At 38.8% G+C, this 17,296-nt stretch overlaps 3 protein-coding genes across 5 annotated transcripts in view; 1 reads left to right on the forward strand and 2 right to left on the reverse strand.

Annotated features, from left to right (window-relative positions):
- Nucleotides 227-8,151, reverse strand: LOC104754537 (ABC transporter C family member 5-like). 2 transcript variants are annotated; one of them, XM_019239441.1, is made up of 14 exons: nucleotides 7,800-8,151; nucleotides 7,029-7,627; nucleotides 5,715-6,420; nucleotides 4,063-4,917; nucleotides 3,642-3,962; nucleotides 3,467-3,553; nucleotides 2,557-3,255; nucleotides 2,310-2,474; nucleotides 1,930-2,224; nucleotides 1,626-1,840; nucleotides 1,236-1,541; nucleotides 1,071-1,134; nucleotides 730-969; nucleotides 227-627 (listed from the first exon to the last, which is right to left on the reverse strand). In XM_019239441.1, exons 2-14 carry the CDS (start codon nucleotides 7,508-7,510, stop codon nucleotides 515-517), a joined length of 4,548 nt encoding a protein of 1,515 aa, XP_019094986.1. In that variant the 5' UTR covers nucleotides 7,511-7,627; nucleotides 7,800-8,151; the 3' UTR covers nucleotides 227-514. The 2 variants fall into 2 exon arrangements, with proteins under 2 accessions (XP_019094986.1, XP_010475054.1); XM_010476752.2 differs by lacking the exon at nucleotides 5,715-6,420 and having other exon boundaries at nucleotides 4,063-5,670; nucleotides 7,076-7,627; nucleotides 7,800-8,150.
- On the forward strand, nucleotides 11,115-13,372 carry LOC104754539 (tetratricopeptide repeat protein 4 homolog). Of its 2 annotated transcripts, none has more exons than XM_010476755.2 (8): nucleotides 11,115-11,331; nucleotides 11,453-11,665; nucleotides 11,760-11,951; nucleotides 12,040-12,240; nucleotides 12,339-12,419; nucleotides 12,719-12,842; nucleotides 12,929-13,021; nucleotides 13,135-13,372. In XM_010476755.2, exons 1-8 carry the CDS (start codon nucleotides 11,227-11,229, stop codon nucleotides 13,206-13,208), a joined length of 1,083 nt encoding a protein of 360 aa, XP_010475057.1. In that variant the 5' UTR covers nucleotides 11,115-11,226; the 3' UTR covers nucleotides 13,209-13,372. The 2 variants fall into 2 exon arrangements, with proteins under 2 accessions (XP_010475057.1, XP_019095052.1); XM_019239507.1 differs by having other exon boundaries at nucleotides 11,239-11,331; nucleotides 11,416-11,665.
- LOC104754538 overlaps nucleotides 13,457-17,296 on the reverse strand; it is a 6,675-nt gene continuing 2,835 nt past the window's right edge. Inside the window, exons 8-14 of the mRNA XM_010476753.1 lie at nucleotides 15,885-16,897; nucleotides 14,930-15,130; nucleotides 14,769-14,829; nucleotides 14,451-14,564; nucleotides 14,208-14,321; nucleotides 14,026-14,115; nucleotides 13,457-13,928 (exon numbers count right to left, since the gene is read on the reverse strand). Of these exons, the coding sequence (XP_010475055.1) occupies nucleotides 13,902-13,928; nucleotides 14,026-14,115; nucleotides 14,208-14,321; nucleotides 14,451-14,564; nucleotides 14,769-14,829; nucleotides 14,930-15,130; nucleotides 15,885-16,897 (1,620 nt within the window). The 3' untranslated portion in view covers nucleotides 13,457-13,901. The remainder of the gene's footprint in view (nucleotides 13,929-14,025; nucleotides 14,116-14,207; nucleotides 14,322-14,450; nucleotides 14,565-14,768; nucleotides 14,830-14,929; nucleotides 15,131-15,884; nucleotides 16,898-17,296) is intronic.

A 17,296-nucleotide genomic window follows, 5' to 3' on the forward strand; every position in this document is an offset into this window, starting at 1 on the left:
TACGACCGTTGAAGGAAATTAAATGCAGCAGCGTGGTGAGTGTTCTGTTCACTACGTGCGCATTTATACACGCACGCTCCACACGCCTCGTTTTCTTCATCGGGTACTACAACGTCACAATACTGCTATTGGGCTTTATATGACGCTCATCATAAGCCCAGTACAGATTAGTCACCACTATTATACAATTGTGTCTTGGATGATTAACAAAGGATTAAGCTCCTCATTGATCTCTTCTAATCTTTCTCTGTTTTTGCCAGATTATTGATTGATAATATCAAAAGCACATATAAACTAACTGTTCAGTACAAAAAGGTTTTCTCCCAATGTCAAAAGATGAGATTTAAACCCCCAAAGTTTTTTAAGCTTGAAGATTGCATCATTTCATGCTTTTTTTCTCTTTAAACCGACTGGAAAACTCTCCCTTACTTAGACGGTTAGACCTTAAGCTTTTTGTCACATTTCAGTTCTTTTATATCCTCTCCCCTAAACTGAATTTTTTTAACATGGGTGATCAAAAATCAGGGATCCCAGTAGATCTTGAGGAGTATTCTGTTACCAATTTCAAGAACATGGATGATTTGTCTTCTAATAGCCGCGCAGGAGTATCAAACTCTGCTACTCTACCTGCAACACAAACCGTAAACACAACACTGAATTCTCCCAAAAGACAGGTAATATGAAGATAAAGGGTCGTTTAATGTTTTTTTTAATTTGTATATGACTTACCGTCGCTAAGAACCAAAACAAGGTCACTGTCGATAACAGTTGGGATCCGGTGAGCAATGGTGCAGACCGTGCAGTCTTCAAACTCCGTTCTGATGATCTTCTGGATTAGATTGTCTGTTGCAGTATCAACTGATGCTGTTGCTTCATCAAGCACAAGTATTTTCGCTTGTTTTAGTAATGCTCGTCCAAGTGACACCAGCTGTCTCTGCCCAACACTCCAGTTATCTCCATTTTCTAGCACTAATTGGTTCATATTTTGAGTCCAAAAATCAGTAGAAAGAAGCGAAAAATACCGGAATTAAAAGAAAAGGATAAAGGTATGTTTTTGTGCAAATAGTTACCTGGAGAGTCAAGTTTTAGGTCTTTTCCTCTAACAACGTCTCCAAGCTGGGATTTGTCAAGCGCCTGTAAGCAAAAAAGTTGAGTAAAACTCTAGAAACAAATTCCAATTCCAAGGGATTAACATCTAAGGCAGAAACAACATATAGGATATATTAATATATAACCTCCCAGATTTTATCATCTGAATGTTCTTCGAGTGGGTCAAGATTGGCTCGGATTGTTCCTTCAAATAATGTAGGATCTTGAGGTATAATACCAAGGCGACTACGGAGATCATGAAGACCAATTCGAGAAATATCTATGTTGTCTATAGTAATTTTTCCAGAAGTTGGCTCAATCAACCGAAACAAAGCTTGAATCAAAGTTGACTTTCCGCTTCCCGTTCTCCCAACAATTCCAATCTTTTTTCCACCAGGAAACAAACAGCTTACCCCATGGAGTACTGTTGGAAGATTCTCAGCATAACGAACCTTAAAAAAGAACACGAAGCAATAAGAAAACAGAGAAATAAAAGTGCAGAGAAGGTAGTAAAAATACTATTTTTGAATTAGTACCTTAACATCAAGTAACTCTATTGTTCCCGTTTCAGGCCACGAGGACGGTGGGCGGAAATCTTCGACAATCGGTGGTGCTTCTCCTAAAATCTGACTATACTGATAAATCCTTTCGATTGAGATAATTTTGTTTTCAAGCTTACAAAAGCTAAGTATCCATCGTGATAGGCGTCCATTCAAGTTAAGCCCATATGTCACAGCAAGCCCTGCCATGCCTATTATTACAACAGAAACATTACTATTAGAAAAAAAAAACAGCTTCTCGTTGATGTTTTATTCTGTTGAAGGAACTAGATATACTTACTTGGATCAATGGTTCCATGTGGAAAACTGACGAGTAAAACCATACAGAAAGCAAATACAAGTGTGGAAAGTAATTCCATGCGTAAACAAAGCCATTCGATAGCAGCGATACTGCAGAAGAAAGGTCGAACAAAACAATCGAGAAGATAAAGATTCCTTTTGATAAATCTTTTTTCCTGGCCAAACCCTCTTATTGTGGCAGCACCAGCAATTGATTCTCCAAAAAGATGAATTATTGGAGACTTCTGGATACTAACAATCCGAACCAGTTCTCTTGAAGAAGCCATGTAATATTTCTGCATTTGATTTCAATATCTGTCAATTTATAAATAAAAAAATCTTTTAAGAGTTATTCAGAGGGAAAATAGAAAATAGATTTACCTGCATCCAAAAGCAAGCAACCGCTACCGGAACAACGAGAAGGAATACTTGCCATGTAACATTGGTCATTACAGCGACAATCCCAAAGAGTTGTATCGTAGTTGAAGCAAACCCACCGAGTCTAAAAGGAATGTCAAGATCCACTACACTTTGATCAATAGAAACCTGCCCACCAATAAAAATTCCCAAAATCAGAAAAGTAATACAGAAACTGGTGGATTTTGGTTATAATACCACATCTACATACCCGATTCAAAATTCTTCCTGCAGGAGTGGAATCAAAGAATGACATTGGCGCTCGGAACACACTTCTGAGCATATTCAAGAACAGTTTCTGTGCAGCTGCTAGACCGAAAGTTGCAACCAGAGCAGCTCGTACAAATATGAACACAGAGCTCCCAAAAGCTAAAGCCGTATAAACGATGAGAAGCAGTGTGGGATCCACTTTAGACTGGTCACCTTCAGTTTGAGGATTCGCCCAAGCCATCCACCAGTTACTAGCAATCTGAAGAAATTGGAAAGAAGCTTGTGCGAGTATAATAAGAGGAATCAAAAGCCCTTTATATGCTGCACCCATATATGACAAGTACACCTTCATGCTGACTTTTCCCTTTACTCTTTCCTCTTCTTGGACAAGCTGCTTTTTGCGGGAACGCTTTGCTTTCTTCTTCTTCTCTTTGATTGCCTTTAGATCTGAAGAAGATCCACCATCTTGTAATTCCTTTGCCAAAGTCTCAATGTCATTTTCAAAAACATCTGACTTTGGATTATGCAAGATCAAATTATCGAGGATTGGATTTTCATCAGAGTCTTCTGAGGAGAAACTTGGGATGTCCATGGCCTCAATTGCTTCGTGATGCGCAGACACTAAGGCCTTAAAATCAGTACCTGCTTGTAGCAGATCATCATATTTACCCGATTGAATAATCCTGCCTTCCTTCAGAACCTTCGAAACAACACAAATAGACATTTTCAGAGCTTGTCATAACAATAATAGTTTGAATACTCCTTCAACAGTTTTACCTTTCTGCAACAATAGAGACAAGTTCATCACATCTGGTAAGCTAAACACCTATAAGAGACCCTTTAGCATTTCTAAAAGGACCAACAGTAGCCAAAATTAATGCGTAGTAAAACCGAGAAAATGAGTTTCTTACCAATATTAGATCAGCTGCAGGAAGAAACTCAACTTGATGCGTCACAAAAACAACAGTTTTCTCAGCCAATGCAGATAGAATGTAGTCCTGTATAACCATTAATAACCACGTTATACAAACATTCAGACTCAAAATATGAAATTGTGGTTTAAGGTTATAGAAAATTGCTTCTTACCCTAAATAAATCAGAGCCAGTGTGTGCATCAAGAGCACTAAAAGGGTCATCTAGTAAATAAATGTCAGCATCTTGATACAATGCTCTTGCAAGTTGTACGCGCTGTTTCTGGCCTCCGCTGAGATTTATACCTCTCTCTCCGATAATAGTTTGGTCCCCATGTGAGAAAAGCTCTAAATCTTTCTTTAGCGAACATGCTTGTATCACATTCTTGTACCTTGCTTTCTCCATTGGACTGCCAAATAGAATGTTTTCTTCAATGTTACCAGACTGAATCCAAGCCGATTGAGACACATAACCAGTAGTACCACATATTCTAACCTATATAACAATTATCAGCAGGTGGATCAATGAAAATTAAGAGAATATTAAAATACAAGTGGAGCAATTTAGAAGAAACAACCACAAAACATTAACGTACTTCACCAGAGATTTTTGGGATTTCCCCGAGGATGCAAGAGATAAAACTTGATTTTCCAGAGCCAACTGTGCCACAGACAGCCACACGCATACCCTTCTCCACTTTCATCTGAATCCCAGATAATGTCGGCCTAGAGGAAAAAGGGTCCCAACAAAACACACCATCTTTAATCTCTATGGCTATATTTGAAAGTCCACGTGGAATAACAACAGTTGCATCTTCCTGTAGCTCTTCCTCCTGCAAGAACCCGGAAATCCTATCAAGAGAAACCTTTGTCTGAGCCATCATTGATACCAGATCAGGAAAGTTCCTAAGTGGCTCCTGAAGAATTCTGAATGTTGCCAGAGCAGAAAGAACACCTCCAGCTGTAAGTTGAGTGCCTAGGAATATCGAAGTAGCGAATGTAACTGCGGCTACAAAGATCGGTGAACTCCAAAAGATAAAAGTAACGAAAGCCTGTGAATATAAGGCTTTGCGAAGCCAACCATTCTCCTCTTCCCTCATTTCTTCCAATCTCACTCTGTAACGATCTTCCCATGCCTGCAATTTCAGAACTCTCATGTTCCTAAGACACTCTGACGTTTTCCTCATTCTTTCATCTTTCGCAGTCATCAATTTATCTTGATAGTCTTCCTGGATCTTAGCCAATGGAATCGTGACAAGAATGGAGATTATTGTAGCAACCAATGTAGCTACAGAAGCTATGCCCACGCTTTTATATAAAATTGCAAGAGCAAGAATAATTTGCATCGGAAGCATCCAAATATCATGAAGATACCATGAGTAATCTCCTATGCGCTGGACATCGACTGCCATGTAGTTTACAATTTCACCGCTGGTGTGGTTCTGCTTGGCTATACTCGAAAGTTTGAGACCTTTTCGGTATACCATAGCTGTTAAAGCTGATCTAACATGCATCCCTAAGATATCAACACCCATATACCATTGGCGGGTGGTGACTGTCTCTATAAGCTTGGACGTAAAGAATATCCCAGCGAGAACATATCCTTCATGTGGGAAAATCTCCTTCCCTCCAAGATAATCAACAAAGTAGCTGATCAAATAAGGACCCACATAGGACACTAGAGTATTCAACCCAGCAAAGACGGCATTGCAAGCTGCTTCTTTCCAGAATGATTTCAGAATGGCACGAGCTAAAGAAGGAGGCTTTGAAGGATTCTCGGATTTTGATCTCTTCCAGTTCGACTTCAAGACCTTGTAACTTGACTTGGCTCTATCTCTAGGTGCAAGAAGCGGTATATCCTTAAGCTCAAGCGGTCTTTTAGAACCGGCCGAGAGAAGTGGATCTAACCAAGAAAGTGTGATCAGGCTAACTAGTCCAGCACTACTATATGGAGTAACTTTAAGACAAGCTGCCTCTTCTTCTTCAAGCAAAGGCTCCTGAAGATCAGAAGAGCTTCGGCGAACTTGAATACCAGAAATGCCTCTCAAAGCCACAAAGCAAAGAAACCCAAGAGCAGGTGTAACAGCTAAATTGGCCACAACATGAGAAGAACAGCCACTCCAACCTTCAACCGCTAGCCTTCTTCCATCCACATACATAGTACACAAACAAATCGAAAACGCTAAAAACCACCATAACCTCACCAAGAAAGGTAACTTCTCTGATGACTTGTATTTCAAATGAAGANAATACTCGAAAGTTTGAGACCTTTTCGGTATACCATAGCTGTTAGAGCTGATCTAACATGCATCCCTAAGATATCAACACCCATATACCATTGGCGGGTGGTGACTGTCTCTATAAGCTTGGAGGTAAAGAATATCCCAGCGAGAACATATCCCTCATGTGGGAAAATCTCCTTGCCTCCAAGATAATCAACAAAGTAGCTGATCAGATAAGGACCCACATAGGACACTAGAGTATTCAACCCAGCAAAGACGGCATTGCAAGCTGCTTCTTTCCAGAATGATTTTAGAATGGCACGAGCTAAAGAGGGAGGCTTTGAAGGATTCTCGGATTTTGATCTCTTCCAATTCGACTTCAAGACCTTGTAACTTGACTTGGCTCTATCTCTTGGAGCAAGAAGCGGTATATCCTTAAGCTCAAGCGGTCTTTTAGAACCGGCCGAGAGAAGTGGATCTAACCAAGAAAGTGTGATCAGGCTAACTAGTCCAGCACTACTATAAGGAGTAACTTTAAGACAAGCTGCCTCTTCTTCTTCAAGCAAAGGCTCCTGAAGATCAGAAGAGCTTCGGCGAACTTGAATACCAGAAATGCCTCTCAAAGCCACAAAGCAAAGAAACCCAAGAGCAGGTGTAACAGCTAAATTGGCCACAACATGAGAAGAACAGCCACTCCAACCTTCAACCGCTAGCCTTCTTCCATCCACATACATAGTACACAAACAAATCGAAAACNGGTAAAGAATATCCCAGCGAGAACATATCCCTCATGTGGGAAAATCTCCTTGCCTCCAAGATAATCAACAAAGTAGCTGATCAGATAAGGACCCACATAGGACACTAGAGTATTCAACCCAGCAAAGACGGCATTGCAAGCTGCTTCTTTCCAGAATGATTTTAGAATGGCACGAGCTAAAGAGGGAGGCTTTGAAGGATTCTCGGATTTTGATCTCTTCCAATTCGACTTCAAGACCTTGTAACTTGACTTGGCTCTATCTCTTGGAGCAAGAAGCGGTATATCCTTAAGCTCAAGCGGTCTTTTAGAACCGGCCGAGAGAAGTGGATCTAACCAAGAAAGTGTGATCAGGCTAACTAGTCCAGCACTACTATAAGGAGTAACTTTAAGACAAGCTGCCTCTTCTTCTTCAAGCAAAGGCTCCTGAAGATCAGAAGAGCTTCGGCGAACTTGAATACCAGAAATGCCTCTCAAAGCCACAAAGCAAAGAAACCCAAGAGCAGGTGTAACAGCTAAATTGGCCACAACATGAGAAGAACAGCCACTCCAACCTTCAACCGCTAGCCTTCTTCCATCCACATACATAGTACACAAACAAATCGAAAACGCTAAAAACCACCATAACCTCACCAAGAAAGGTAACTTCTCTGATGACTTGTATTTCAAATGAAGAACTGAGAAGCTAAGAACAAACCAAGCTAAACACTGAGCAGCTGGAAAGCAAAGAACGAACCAGTCACTGACTTCTCTTATAACCTTAACTCCATCAAAACCTAACACCAAAACTTGAACTCCCAACACATACAAGCAGCAGAGCAAAGACAGTTTAAACCCAAACCCAACAGTAATAACATCGTTAATCTCTCTTTCCAAGCTAACATTAGAAGCAGAAACCGTATCGTCCTTGGCAAACCTATCTCTGCCTCTTCTCACGCAGACGAGAATCTGCCTCGCAGAGACAGCCAACAGAAACACAAGAAAAAGTACAAGGTTGATGACGACAGAACAGAGCTCCAACGGTGGCAAATCCTCTCGGAAGAAGAACGAGATCTCGTTAAAATCCATGATCGAAAAGAAGATTTAGTGTGAGAGAGAGTTTGTGTAAGATGAACAAAAGGCGGATACTTCGAGCTAATAAAACAAGCATCTCATCATCATCACTACATCCCAAATAAGCCGTAGCTGCAAAAACAAACGAGAGGCGATGAATCGTATTGACACATTGCAAATCAAAACAAATTGAGTTTCTCTGAATAACTCAACACGTAGAAGCGATCACAGAGATACCCAACAAAAAAAAAAAAAAGGAAACACAAACAACAAACAAACAAACAAAAAGGACACACAAACACACCAGCTTTTGATAGATCAAAAATCAAATAGGTCCCCCAGAGAGAGAGAGAAGACACAAATCAGCTGAAAGCAGACGTCAATTGGGTTCTTGAGAGAGAGAGAGAGAGCAATCGAGAAAGAAACCGTGAGAGAGAGAGACGAAGAAGCAGAGAAGATCTCTCTTCTCTTCGCTTAAAATTAATAACCCACAAAGGAAAAAGCCAAAAGGGATAATCTTTTCTTCTCTTTCTCTCTAATCCCTTCTTTTTGCAAAAGGAAGTAAATTATGTATGGGGGTTCGATTTCGATTGATTCGAGATTTGTTTCTTAATAAAAAGGTTCTTCCTTTTCAACCTTTTTATTTTTGCGTTGGACTTACTGTATTGCCTAAAGCTTTAATAGTGTGTGTGTGTGTGACAAAGCCGTAAGCTTTTTGAGTGCTTACGAACGATGGATGCCTTTGACGTCGATGCGTCAATGTGAGTGCGTGTAAATGTGACCTTTTTTTTTAATTTGTCTTTTTAACGATTCAAAATTATTATTAATTATTGGCCGCATAATTCAATAAAAGCGTCTTATCATTATTACTACTAATCTTTTTTTTAACTATTCTAAGCAATGGAATCATATTCCGCTTTTTACGTTTTTATTCTCTCAATTTTCTTATCATCACGTTTAAAATTTTTAGTATCAGATTGCGTAACATTCAGAAAAGTTGTTAGAAATAGTAATAAATTGTTTACATTTTACCTACCAACAAAATAATGAATTGAGTTTTGTGAGATTGATTGTGAATCAGAATAATATAAAATCTGCATTATTCCATTATAGTATTAATTTGCGCTGAGCTACTACTACTAGTCTAGTCTACTATGGAGGAGGAACCTTATTCACGGTCCACGGAATATTCTTCCTACACGTGAGTACTATACTATGTGTTGTTTACAAGTCTGCAATATTCATATTTATATTACATGTCGGTTATTGCAGGTCTATTTTTAACAATTCATTCTTCTGGCTTCCGTGCGGTACATATGAACATATTGAGCTTTTTTTTATACATCAATTTGTGAAAAGTGGAGATGTGTATACGTTATCGTTTCACTATATAAAAGAAAGGAAAATCATTCTTACATCTCTGCACCAAAACAATGAGACAAACGAGTGTCAACTTGTTATAATATAATACTAGGAATAACTTTGAGAGTATGAAAATGGCTTTTTCTATATAGATAGAGCTAGTCCAAAAAGATCCACATACAAATACTAATTTTTTAATCATACTTTCAATGCGTTTGAATCCATCAGTGTAATTAAGACATATGTCCACCTAATTAACCGTACATTAATTATAAAATCATATTCATAATCTGGTACTCGATGTACTTGTAACTTTTGTAAGTCATCTCTTGCTCAAGTGTCAAGTGAGAGTGTGTGTCTGAGACTATTAAGGATGAAATGGTGACCCTTAATTAATTAGAATATAAACTAATGTTATGATGAATATATATAGTGTTTGCAATCAATAAGCAACTAGCTATAAGATCATAGATTTACATAAAATGATTGTTTATTTCTGCCCGTATGTTTTGTTTGTTTGTTTAGATAATATTCGATGTGTGGATGATGACTTACTTACACATGCCATGCATCTCTTACGTGGCTATCCATTTTCTAATACATGATGAATGTCAATTATTGCTGACTATACATTAAAACAAATATATATATATATATATATATGTAACGCGAATGAAGATGTCATTTAGTACATGATTAATTAGTTAATATATTACTACTGTTGGTACTACACCTAACGCCGGGTACGTACGTTAAACCATTTCTAGTTCACAATAGGATTAAATATTGTACGTGTTATTCCGGTTATACTTTTCTCAAATATATAGAAATCAATCATCCTTCTTCACACTTCATTTTCACGAGCAATAAACATTTCCACTACAATGGATGATTGGGGATGTAACTTGTAAGAGTTGAGACGATGATGTAACAATCTAGAAGCCTCTTGATAATGTATTTATAGTTTTAAACCAAAATAATTAATGACAAGTTTAATTAATATAGTTGTTGCTGCTACTGTAGTTTTGTCATTTGGCGTTTGGTCGGTATCGTCATGGCTTTGTCCAAACCATTTTTATACCACTTTAAGTTAACGCCAGCTCACTTTCCATGATATTTCGTCTTTTTATCGTTTATTATTTCTTTATGGATAAGAACAAATTCCAAACATCAAAGGTCGCTTTTCTTAGATGGAAAAAATAGTATGTTTCTCAATTCATGAACACTGTTAATACGAACCAAATGTCGCTTACGTACGCAAATTGTTCTGTTGAGGACAAACAACAACAACAAATTAAAGAAATGAAAAACCGGATGTCAACGATTGAGTGAGTTGAAAAAATCATTAGAAATGGAAAAAAAAAAAAATACGCAAAACAGAAATGGGATTTTGATTCAATAACTTTACTAATCCTAATTAAGAAGCCGTCTATGTTTTTCTTTAACTGAAGTTTAATGATAAAATATGGAATTTTAGTACTACAGTATTTGTTTTCATTAAATTGGTAGGATATCATAATAACTAGAAATAACTCCGGTTATTTATGACTGATAAAAAACATGTGGAATAATATAATTATTTTTACAATTTATTAACTTCGAACTGTTATCAATATATATACGAATGTATACTTATATTCATATAATATACATTATCAGTCCTTAATACTTAACTTTATGTTTTACAAAAAAGCTTCAAGGTTGGTAAAAATTTCGATTCCAACCATATTATATGTAGCGTGCATTATGATAGTGGTGGTCCTTAACAAAAAAAAAGAAAGAAAGAGAGAAAGAAAGAATTAATAATGATAGTGTTGGAATGTAACTTAATTATACCCAACAAATATATAGTGCTGGTCCAGCGGATATATTAGTCTACGGGCCAGGTTTAGGCCCATTGAAGGCCCTACCTTCTTAAATTCACCGATAGTAACGGAAACTTCTACCTTTTTGCACTGTCCTGTCCCCCTCTCACTCTCAGTCGCTTTTTTAGACTCCGATGGAATTTCGCAATTTTTTTTGTTTTTTTGTCTTTACTTAACTCGATATTTAAAATTAATGAATTTTTTGTAAATCTTTATCATAAAATAATACAAGAGGGGGTTTCATAATTTTTGTAAGCGTATATAAAACTCATTTCAATTGGATTACTTGGGCCCATAAAGCTCTCAGCCCATAAATATAATTAGGGTCAAACCGGGTCGATAATTTTTAAACCGGTATTCGGCTAACGATAGAAATAAACCGGTCTCTCTGCTTCTCCCTCCCAACCCAAGTCTAAAGAACTCGAAGCTTCTACTCCTACTCCTCCGGTCTTCGTCTTCGTCTAGGTTAATCGAATCTTCGAGTGTTGCGTTCGCTGCGAATCAATGGCGCTATGGATGGACGCGGGCTCGGAACCTATGACGGAGAGCGAAAAGGCTGATCTTGACGCTATTTCTGCTATCAAAGAGTCCGCCGCCATCGAATTCAAAGTACTCACTCCCTCTCTCTCCTTCTCTTTTGCTCTGAATCTCCTGATTCGATGATGCTTCTTCTCAATAATTACTCTTTGACAGTGTTGCCTCCACTCTCTCGTGCTTTGTTCAAACACAGGAACAAGGCAATGAATGTGTGAGGAAAGGGAAAAAACATTACTCTGAGGCGATTGATTGTTACACGAAAGCCATTAATCAGAGAGTTCTAAGTGACTCGGAGACCTCAATTTTGTTCTCGAATCGAGCTCATGTCAATCTACTATTAGGCAACTATCGCCGTGCACTCACCGATGCTGAGGAGTCAATGAGGTTATGTCCCGAAAACGTTAAGGTAGTTACTTTTTTTTTTTAATAAAGATTTATTTTTTTTGATTTCGTTGTAGCGTTTTGTGCATTTCCCTGACGGGTTTTGGTGGTTTACAAAGGCGGTGTATCGAGCTGCAAAGGCATCGATGTCTTTGGATTTGCTGAACGAAGCAAAATCTTATTGTGAAAAGGGAATTAAGAATGACCCGAGTAACGAGGACCTGAAGAAGCTTCTAAAACTCGTGAATTCAAAGAAGCATGAGAAAGAACAACATGAGGCTGAAGTCTCAAGGGCTGTGTTTGAAGCCAAGGTTTGTTTTACTTGAAATTCAAGAGCTTTGATACTTGATAAGCAGGTTAACACTTATTTGATTCAGTTTTCTATTGGTTTTGCGGCAGGCTTGTCTCTCTGCGATCGAGAACAGAGGCGTGAAGATTGGCAAAGCAATGTACCGAGAACTCACGGGCTTGAAGAAGCCAATGTTAGATAAAAACAACATTCTTCATTGGCCTGTCCTGCTTCTTTACGCAGAGGCCATGACAAGTGACTTTGTCGAGGACTTCTGTGAAACAGACATGTTTGCAACTCATCTTGATATGATATCCTTTTTTCCAGTTTCCTTTCGTTTCTTATTTTTGCATCTCATTTAGATAATCTATGCTCAATGCATTTTCTGTACCTCCTTAGCACTCTAAACATGTTTTCAGAGGACAGCCCGCCGCTGCCATGGGATAAAAACAATGACTACACACGTGATGTTATTGAGCTTTATTACGAGGTAATCAATTACTTCGCCTACTCCACCCACAAATCATTCCTGTATACCAAACTCTTGTTTTAGATTTTCCTGCTCCATGCAGCTATAGTATTTCCAATTAAAATGATTCACCTTATCTATTCTGTGTTTTGTCCACATCTCAAATTCTTACATATCGTTTTTTTTACTACAATTTCCAAGAGTCTTTTTTTGTGTTGATGATTTATTTGAACATCTCCATTGGAAAGTGATACACTATATAGACAAAAGTGTGCTATATGAAGCACTTGTAGTAACATTAGGGACTTTCACTTCTCTAGGCGAGTTCAGGATCTCCATTGCCCAAGAGTAGAGTTCTTCAGTACCTTCTAGAAGGTACAAAAGGTTCTCAAGCTGAAACTACCGGAGAAGAGGGCACAAGCGTAAACAAAACACACTCCTACCGTAAGAATCCTAAACTTAAGATAATATATGCACTTTGCATTGTCAATTCTGCTATATAACATATTTTCCTTGCATTGGGGAAAAAGTGAAAGGTTCGTTGGGTATGGTTAAAGTAAACGAGAGAAGAACATTGCATGACGTGTTGAAAGAACCTAACTTTGTCATCCCCGAGATTCCAGGTTTGTTTGTATTATTATCATATTGATGTCTGTTTCTTAACTGTTGCTATCGGCTTCGTTTATGTTTATTGATTTCCCTCTCTTCTTTCTTTTTGGGGTTTCGTTGGTTACAGTCTTCTACATTGTATCAAAGAGGTCCAAATTTTACAAGGACTTCACCGCTGGCAAATGGAGTCCACCAAGTTGAAGAATTGAGTTATAAAGAGAGAATAGCATTAGGATTTTGCATCAAAATCAAAATACAGTTTGGATACTTATGGTACTGAGGAAAAATTCAAACTTGTGCGTGTAAAAGTGGTGGAAAAACATATGTTGCGGCTTTTTTTGATTAATTGTCATTATCTTTTGGTATTCTCAATTCTCAACGAAGGATAGGCTCGGCCAAGGCGACAACGAGGCATCAGATCATATGTCGAGAAGAAAAAGACAAGGGGGAAAAGAAATCTCAAATCTTACAGAGGAAAAGCGTGGTTACAAACTTAGTTACAAAGCTACAACAACAAACAAAAAAAAATCTTCTTTTTTTTTTTTGTTTTTTTTACATTTTTCTGCAGTCTTTTAAACAACAGACTCAGAAACCTGCTTCATTTTTTTTTTTTGAATTTTTTCAAAGAAAAAGAAAAGGGTCGCAAATTGGAGGGAGGCCATCCTAACATGCGACCAACCACAGTATATAAGAAATAAAGGAAGAAGAGACCACCATCTTGTCTGTGCATAGAAAAGGCTTCACAGGTTTCGAATCGCACAGCTGGTAGGACAGCAAGCAAAAGCAGAATTGGGGTTTACCCGAAAAGAAACAGAGGAAGATAAATAATCCTGCGATGCAAGATCTTTCTATAAGAGTGTGTATTGATGGTTGAGACCCAAAATTCTGCTCCGTCTAGCATTCTAATGCATATGTCTGCACCTGTGGTTTATAATTTTCCAAGGATGGAAATAGGAATATATCGTTAGTTCAAAATTGCGTTCATTCATTCCTTTTAAATTGTTCCAAGAAAATCTACCTCGGACAGATTCTCATCAGGAGAGCTGTTTGGTGCAGTGAGGTTGGATACAGCAGCTGTGTTGTACCGGAAGATCCTTAGTTTTCCCTCCTGAGATAAATATTGAGCAAATGTCAGTACAAGTTAAAGTTGTATTCGCCAAGAAGAGTTTCACATTATGATTATATTTCTAGATTATTTACCTTTGTTCCATAGACAAGACCTCCCCCAGGAGAAGGATGAAAGCAGGCAACATTAACTTCATCCTCTGAGCTTGGAAGTACTCTCACCAGTTCCATATCTGATACTCTGTAAATCTGATGGAATAGAAAACGAAAAAAAAAAACACTCTTTGTATAATATATCAAAGTGTAAGATATAAAATGGGGTCTGCTATTCTTTTCTGTTGGCCTAGAGATTCGTAACTACTGAAGCATAGACATTACCTCCAACACTGTGAAAAAATGTGATGTTGTTTCTCCATCACTCACAATGCTCTTCAAAAGAGAACCATGACGCCGACCATATGCAAGCAATATGTACTCGGAGGTTGGTGAGAACTGCACGGAAAATTTTAATCATAAGGTATTTCATCACAATAATACAAATTAGTGAACAACTTTATCAGTGGTGATAATCTCAATGACCTTTGCAATTATGACGTACTTAAACAACCTTGAACAATGTTATATCCACAAAAAGTTGTCACAGACTTATGTCTAACAAATACACCCGACCCAACAATTCCCTAAAAAGTGGCTAACCTGGATAGAGGTCAAGCAATGTGCCGCCCTAATTGCTCGTGACACAAGTACTGAACCAAATCTGTACACATACATAAGATACTTTCTCTTGAGTTTTCAGTGTAAAAATCTGAGAAAGGTAATAATTAAGACCAAAAAATCAAATTGAAAGTAGCACTTACGATTCCTTTTCGAGAGAATACACACGAAGTTCATACATGACTTGATGTGCTGTGACTGGATGTCGAGTAGGGGAAGTCGCAAGCCCCGAATCTTGTTGGACCAGCGTCTGCAAACCAGGATCTGTCTCAGCATGAGGAATAACACATGCGACACACGCTGCTAAATATCTCCCACATGGTGAAAAATGGGCTCCCATCTCACTGCAAAGATAACCACACATCAGGTATCTCCATCAAAAAGAGAAATATAGCATCACGATCATCTAGTTGCAGCACAACAATATTAAGGAGATAAATTACCTGCAAAGGACAGCATGATGTATAGTTATTCGACATTTGTCAGACTTCAGTATTGCACATGGGTCTTTAATGTCATGTGACCACACTCTCAGTTTGACAGTACACGGCAACTCTGCAGCAGCAATTGAAGTAGCCAGTTCAGACGGGATTCTGTTAACCACAGGCTGAGCATCAGTTCCTTCATGCTGAGTGTTACGAGAGGAAAGACCTTCTGCTAAACCAGATCCTGCGAAGCGGGACTGTATAAGTCGGTCCCGAGAATCACCTCTTGCAGAAACCCCATATAAGTTAACACCACCAGGAATTTCTAATGACGCTACTGCAGCCTCTAGACTGGCTGTGGATGATTGAGATGTTGAAGACGAACCCGTAAAAGGAGTTGAGTTGACATGACCATTACTACCACTAGGAAGTACCACTGGATTAGCACCAGCTTGGCTTTGAGCCATCAACCACCCTTGTAGAAAAGGTAACTCCCAGGAACCTCTGTCTCTAAAGTGAAACAACTGCTGAAGTTGTCCAAACTCGAGTAAATCTGGNATGGGCTCCCATCTCACTGCAAAGATAACCACACATCAGGTATCTCCATCAAAAAGAGAAATATAGCATCACGATCATCTAGTTGCAGCACAACAATATTAAGGAGATAAATTACCTGCAAAGGACAGCATGATGTATAGTTATTCGACATTTGTCAGACTTCAGTATTGCACATGGGTCTTTAATGTCATGTGACCACACTCTCAGTTTGACAGTACACGGCAACTCTGCAGCAGCAATTGAAGTAGCCAGTTCAGACGGGATTCTGTTAACCACAGGCTGAGCATCAGTTCCTTCATGCTGAGTGTTACGAGAGGAAAGACCTTCTGCTAAACCAGATCCTGCGAAGCGGGACTGTATAAGTCGGTCCCGAGAATCACCTCTTGCAGAAACCCCATATACGTTAACACCACCAGGAATTTCTAATGACGCTACTGCAGCCTCTAGACTGGCTGTGGATGAATGAGATGCTGAAGACGAACCCGTAAAAGGAGTTGAGTTGACATGACCATTACTACCACTAGGAAGAACCACTGGATTAGCACCAGCTTGGCTTTGAGCCATCAACCACCCTTGTAGAAAAGGTAACTCCCAGGAACCTCTATCTCTAAAGTGAAACAACTGCTGAAGTTGTCCAAACTCGAGTAAATCTGGTTGACTTGAAACTTGACCAGGAACACTATTTCTTCCAACAGGTTGAGCTTCGTCTACATCCATGGCATCAACTGCAGTGGTAGGGTTTCTAGCTCCAGCTTGGCCAGCAACTGTGTTGCTTGCAGAGTTTTCTGGGACATGATAGGAACCAGAAAGATCACCAGACATAGCCATGGGAAGAGGAGAAGGTGAAGTTGTTCTGCCGCCATGTTCTACAGAACTTTGATTACTCTGAAACCTCGATTGTGCACTCCTTGAACCAGTACTACCAGTAGAATATTGTATTCGTGGATCATCAGCAGAATATGAAGGCAAGAGCAAGTACGGTAATGGCACAAGTGGCAGTTCAGCTGCCAAACTGGTACGACCGCCACTTTGTGTGTTGGTGAAGAAAATTGCAGGGGGTGGATATCGCAAATAACCTGGAGATGTTGCTCTTGTCATTGCGGAATCTGATGAATCAATGTCAGTCACCTGCCATTTGTAGTTTATAGAGTAAGCCCACAATGTGGCAGATCAGTAACCCAAACTTCAATCTGTAGCTTACCTCTGCAGTCAAGAGAAGAGGAACCCCATGTGGATGAAAGTGTACAGCTCTCAGGGAACGCCTTGTCTTCAACACAACTGCTGGTGAGGATTCCTCCCCTATCCTATTATAATGCCATATGTGCAACTTCAAAAAAGAAAAAGCATCAGATGTAAGACATTTAGATCAAATAAATTATTCTAAAAGGCTTAGCTGCCTCCAACTAGCTAGTGAATCATGAGAGAATTCAACGGGAATAAGATACCTTATGACCAGATGCAACAGCAAGTAATTCACCATCAGCATGGAAAGCAATAGAAGCAATAGGTCGATCTGTTTAAAGAGGA

Source organism: Camelina sativa, chromosome 17 (genome assembly GCF_000633955.1).
Source record: "Camelina sativa cultivar DH55 chromosome 17, Cs, whole genome shotgun sequence".
Taxonomy (NCBI): Eukaryota; Viridiplantae; Streptophyta; class Magnoliopsida; order Brassicales; family Brassicaceae; genus Camelina; species Camelina sativa.

What these genes read in the sequence shown, in the direction of transcription:
- LOC104754537 (XM_019239441.1), bottom strand. Translation starts at nt 7,510, where the DNA reads ATGGATTTTAACGAGATCTCGTTCTTCTTCCGAGAGGATTTGCCACCG. An exon ending in TAGAGTTACTTGATGTTAAG is followed by an intron (nt 1,542 to 1,625) that starts GTACTAATTCAA and finishes TTCTTTTTTAAG; the next exon opens with GTTCGTTATGCTGAGAATCT. An exon ending in CCTAAAACTTGACTCTCCAG is followed by an intron (nt 970 to 1,070) that starts GTAACTATTTGC and finishes TGAACCAATTAG; the next exon opens with TGCTAGAAAATGGAGATAAC.
- LOC104754539 (XM_010476755.2), top strand. Translation starts at nt 11,227, where the DNA reads ATGGCGCTATGGATGGACGCGGGCTCGGAACCTATGACGGAGAGCGAA. An exon ending in GGGCTGTGTTTGAAGCCAAG is followed by an intron (nt 11,952 to 12,039) that starts GTTTGTTTTACT and finishes GTTTTGCGGCAG; the next exon opens with GCTTGTCTCTCTGCGATCGA. An exon ending in TGTCATCCCCGAGATTCCAG is followed by an intron (nt 13,022 to 13,134) that starts GTTTGTTTGTAT and finishes CGTTGGTTACAG; the next exon opens with TCTTCTACATTGTATCAAAG.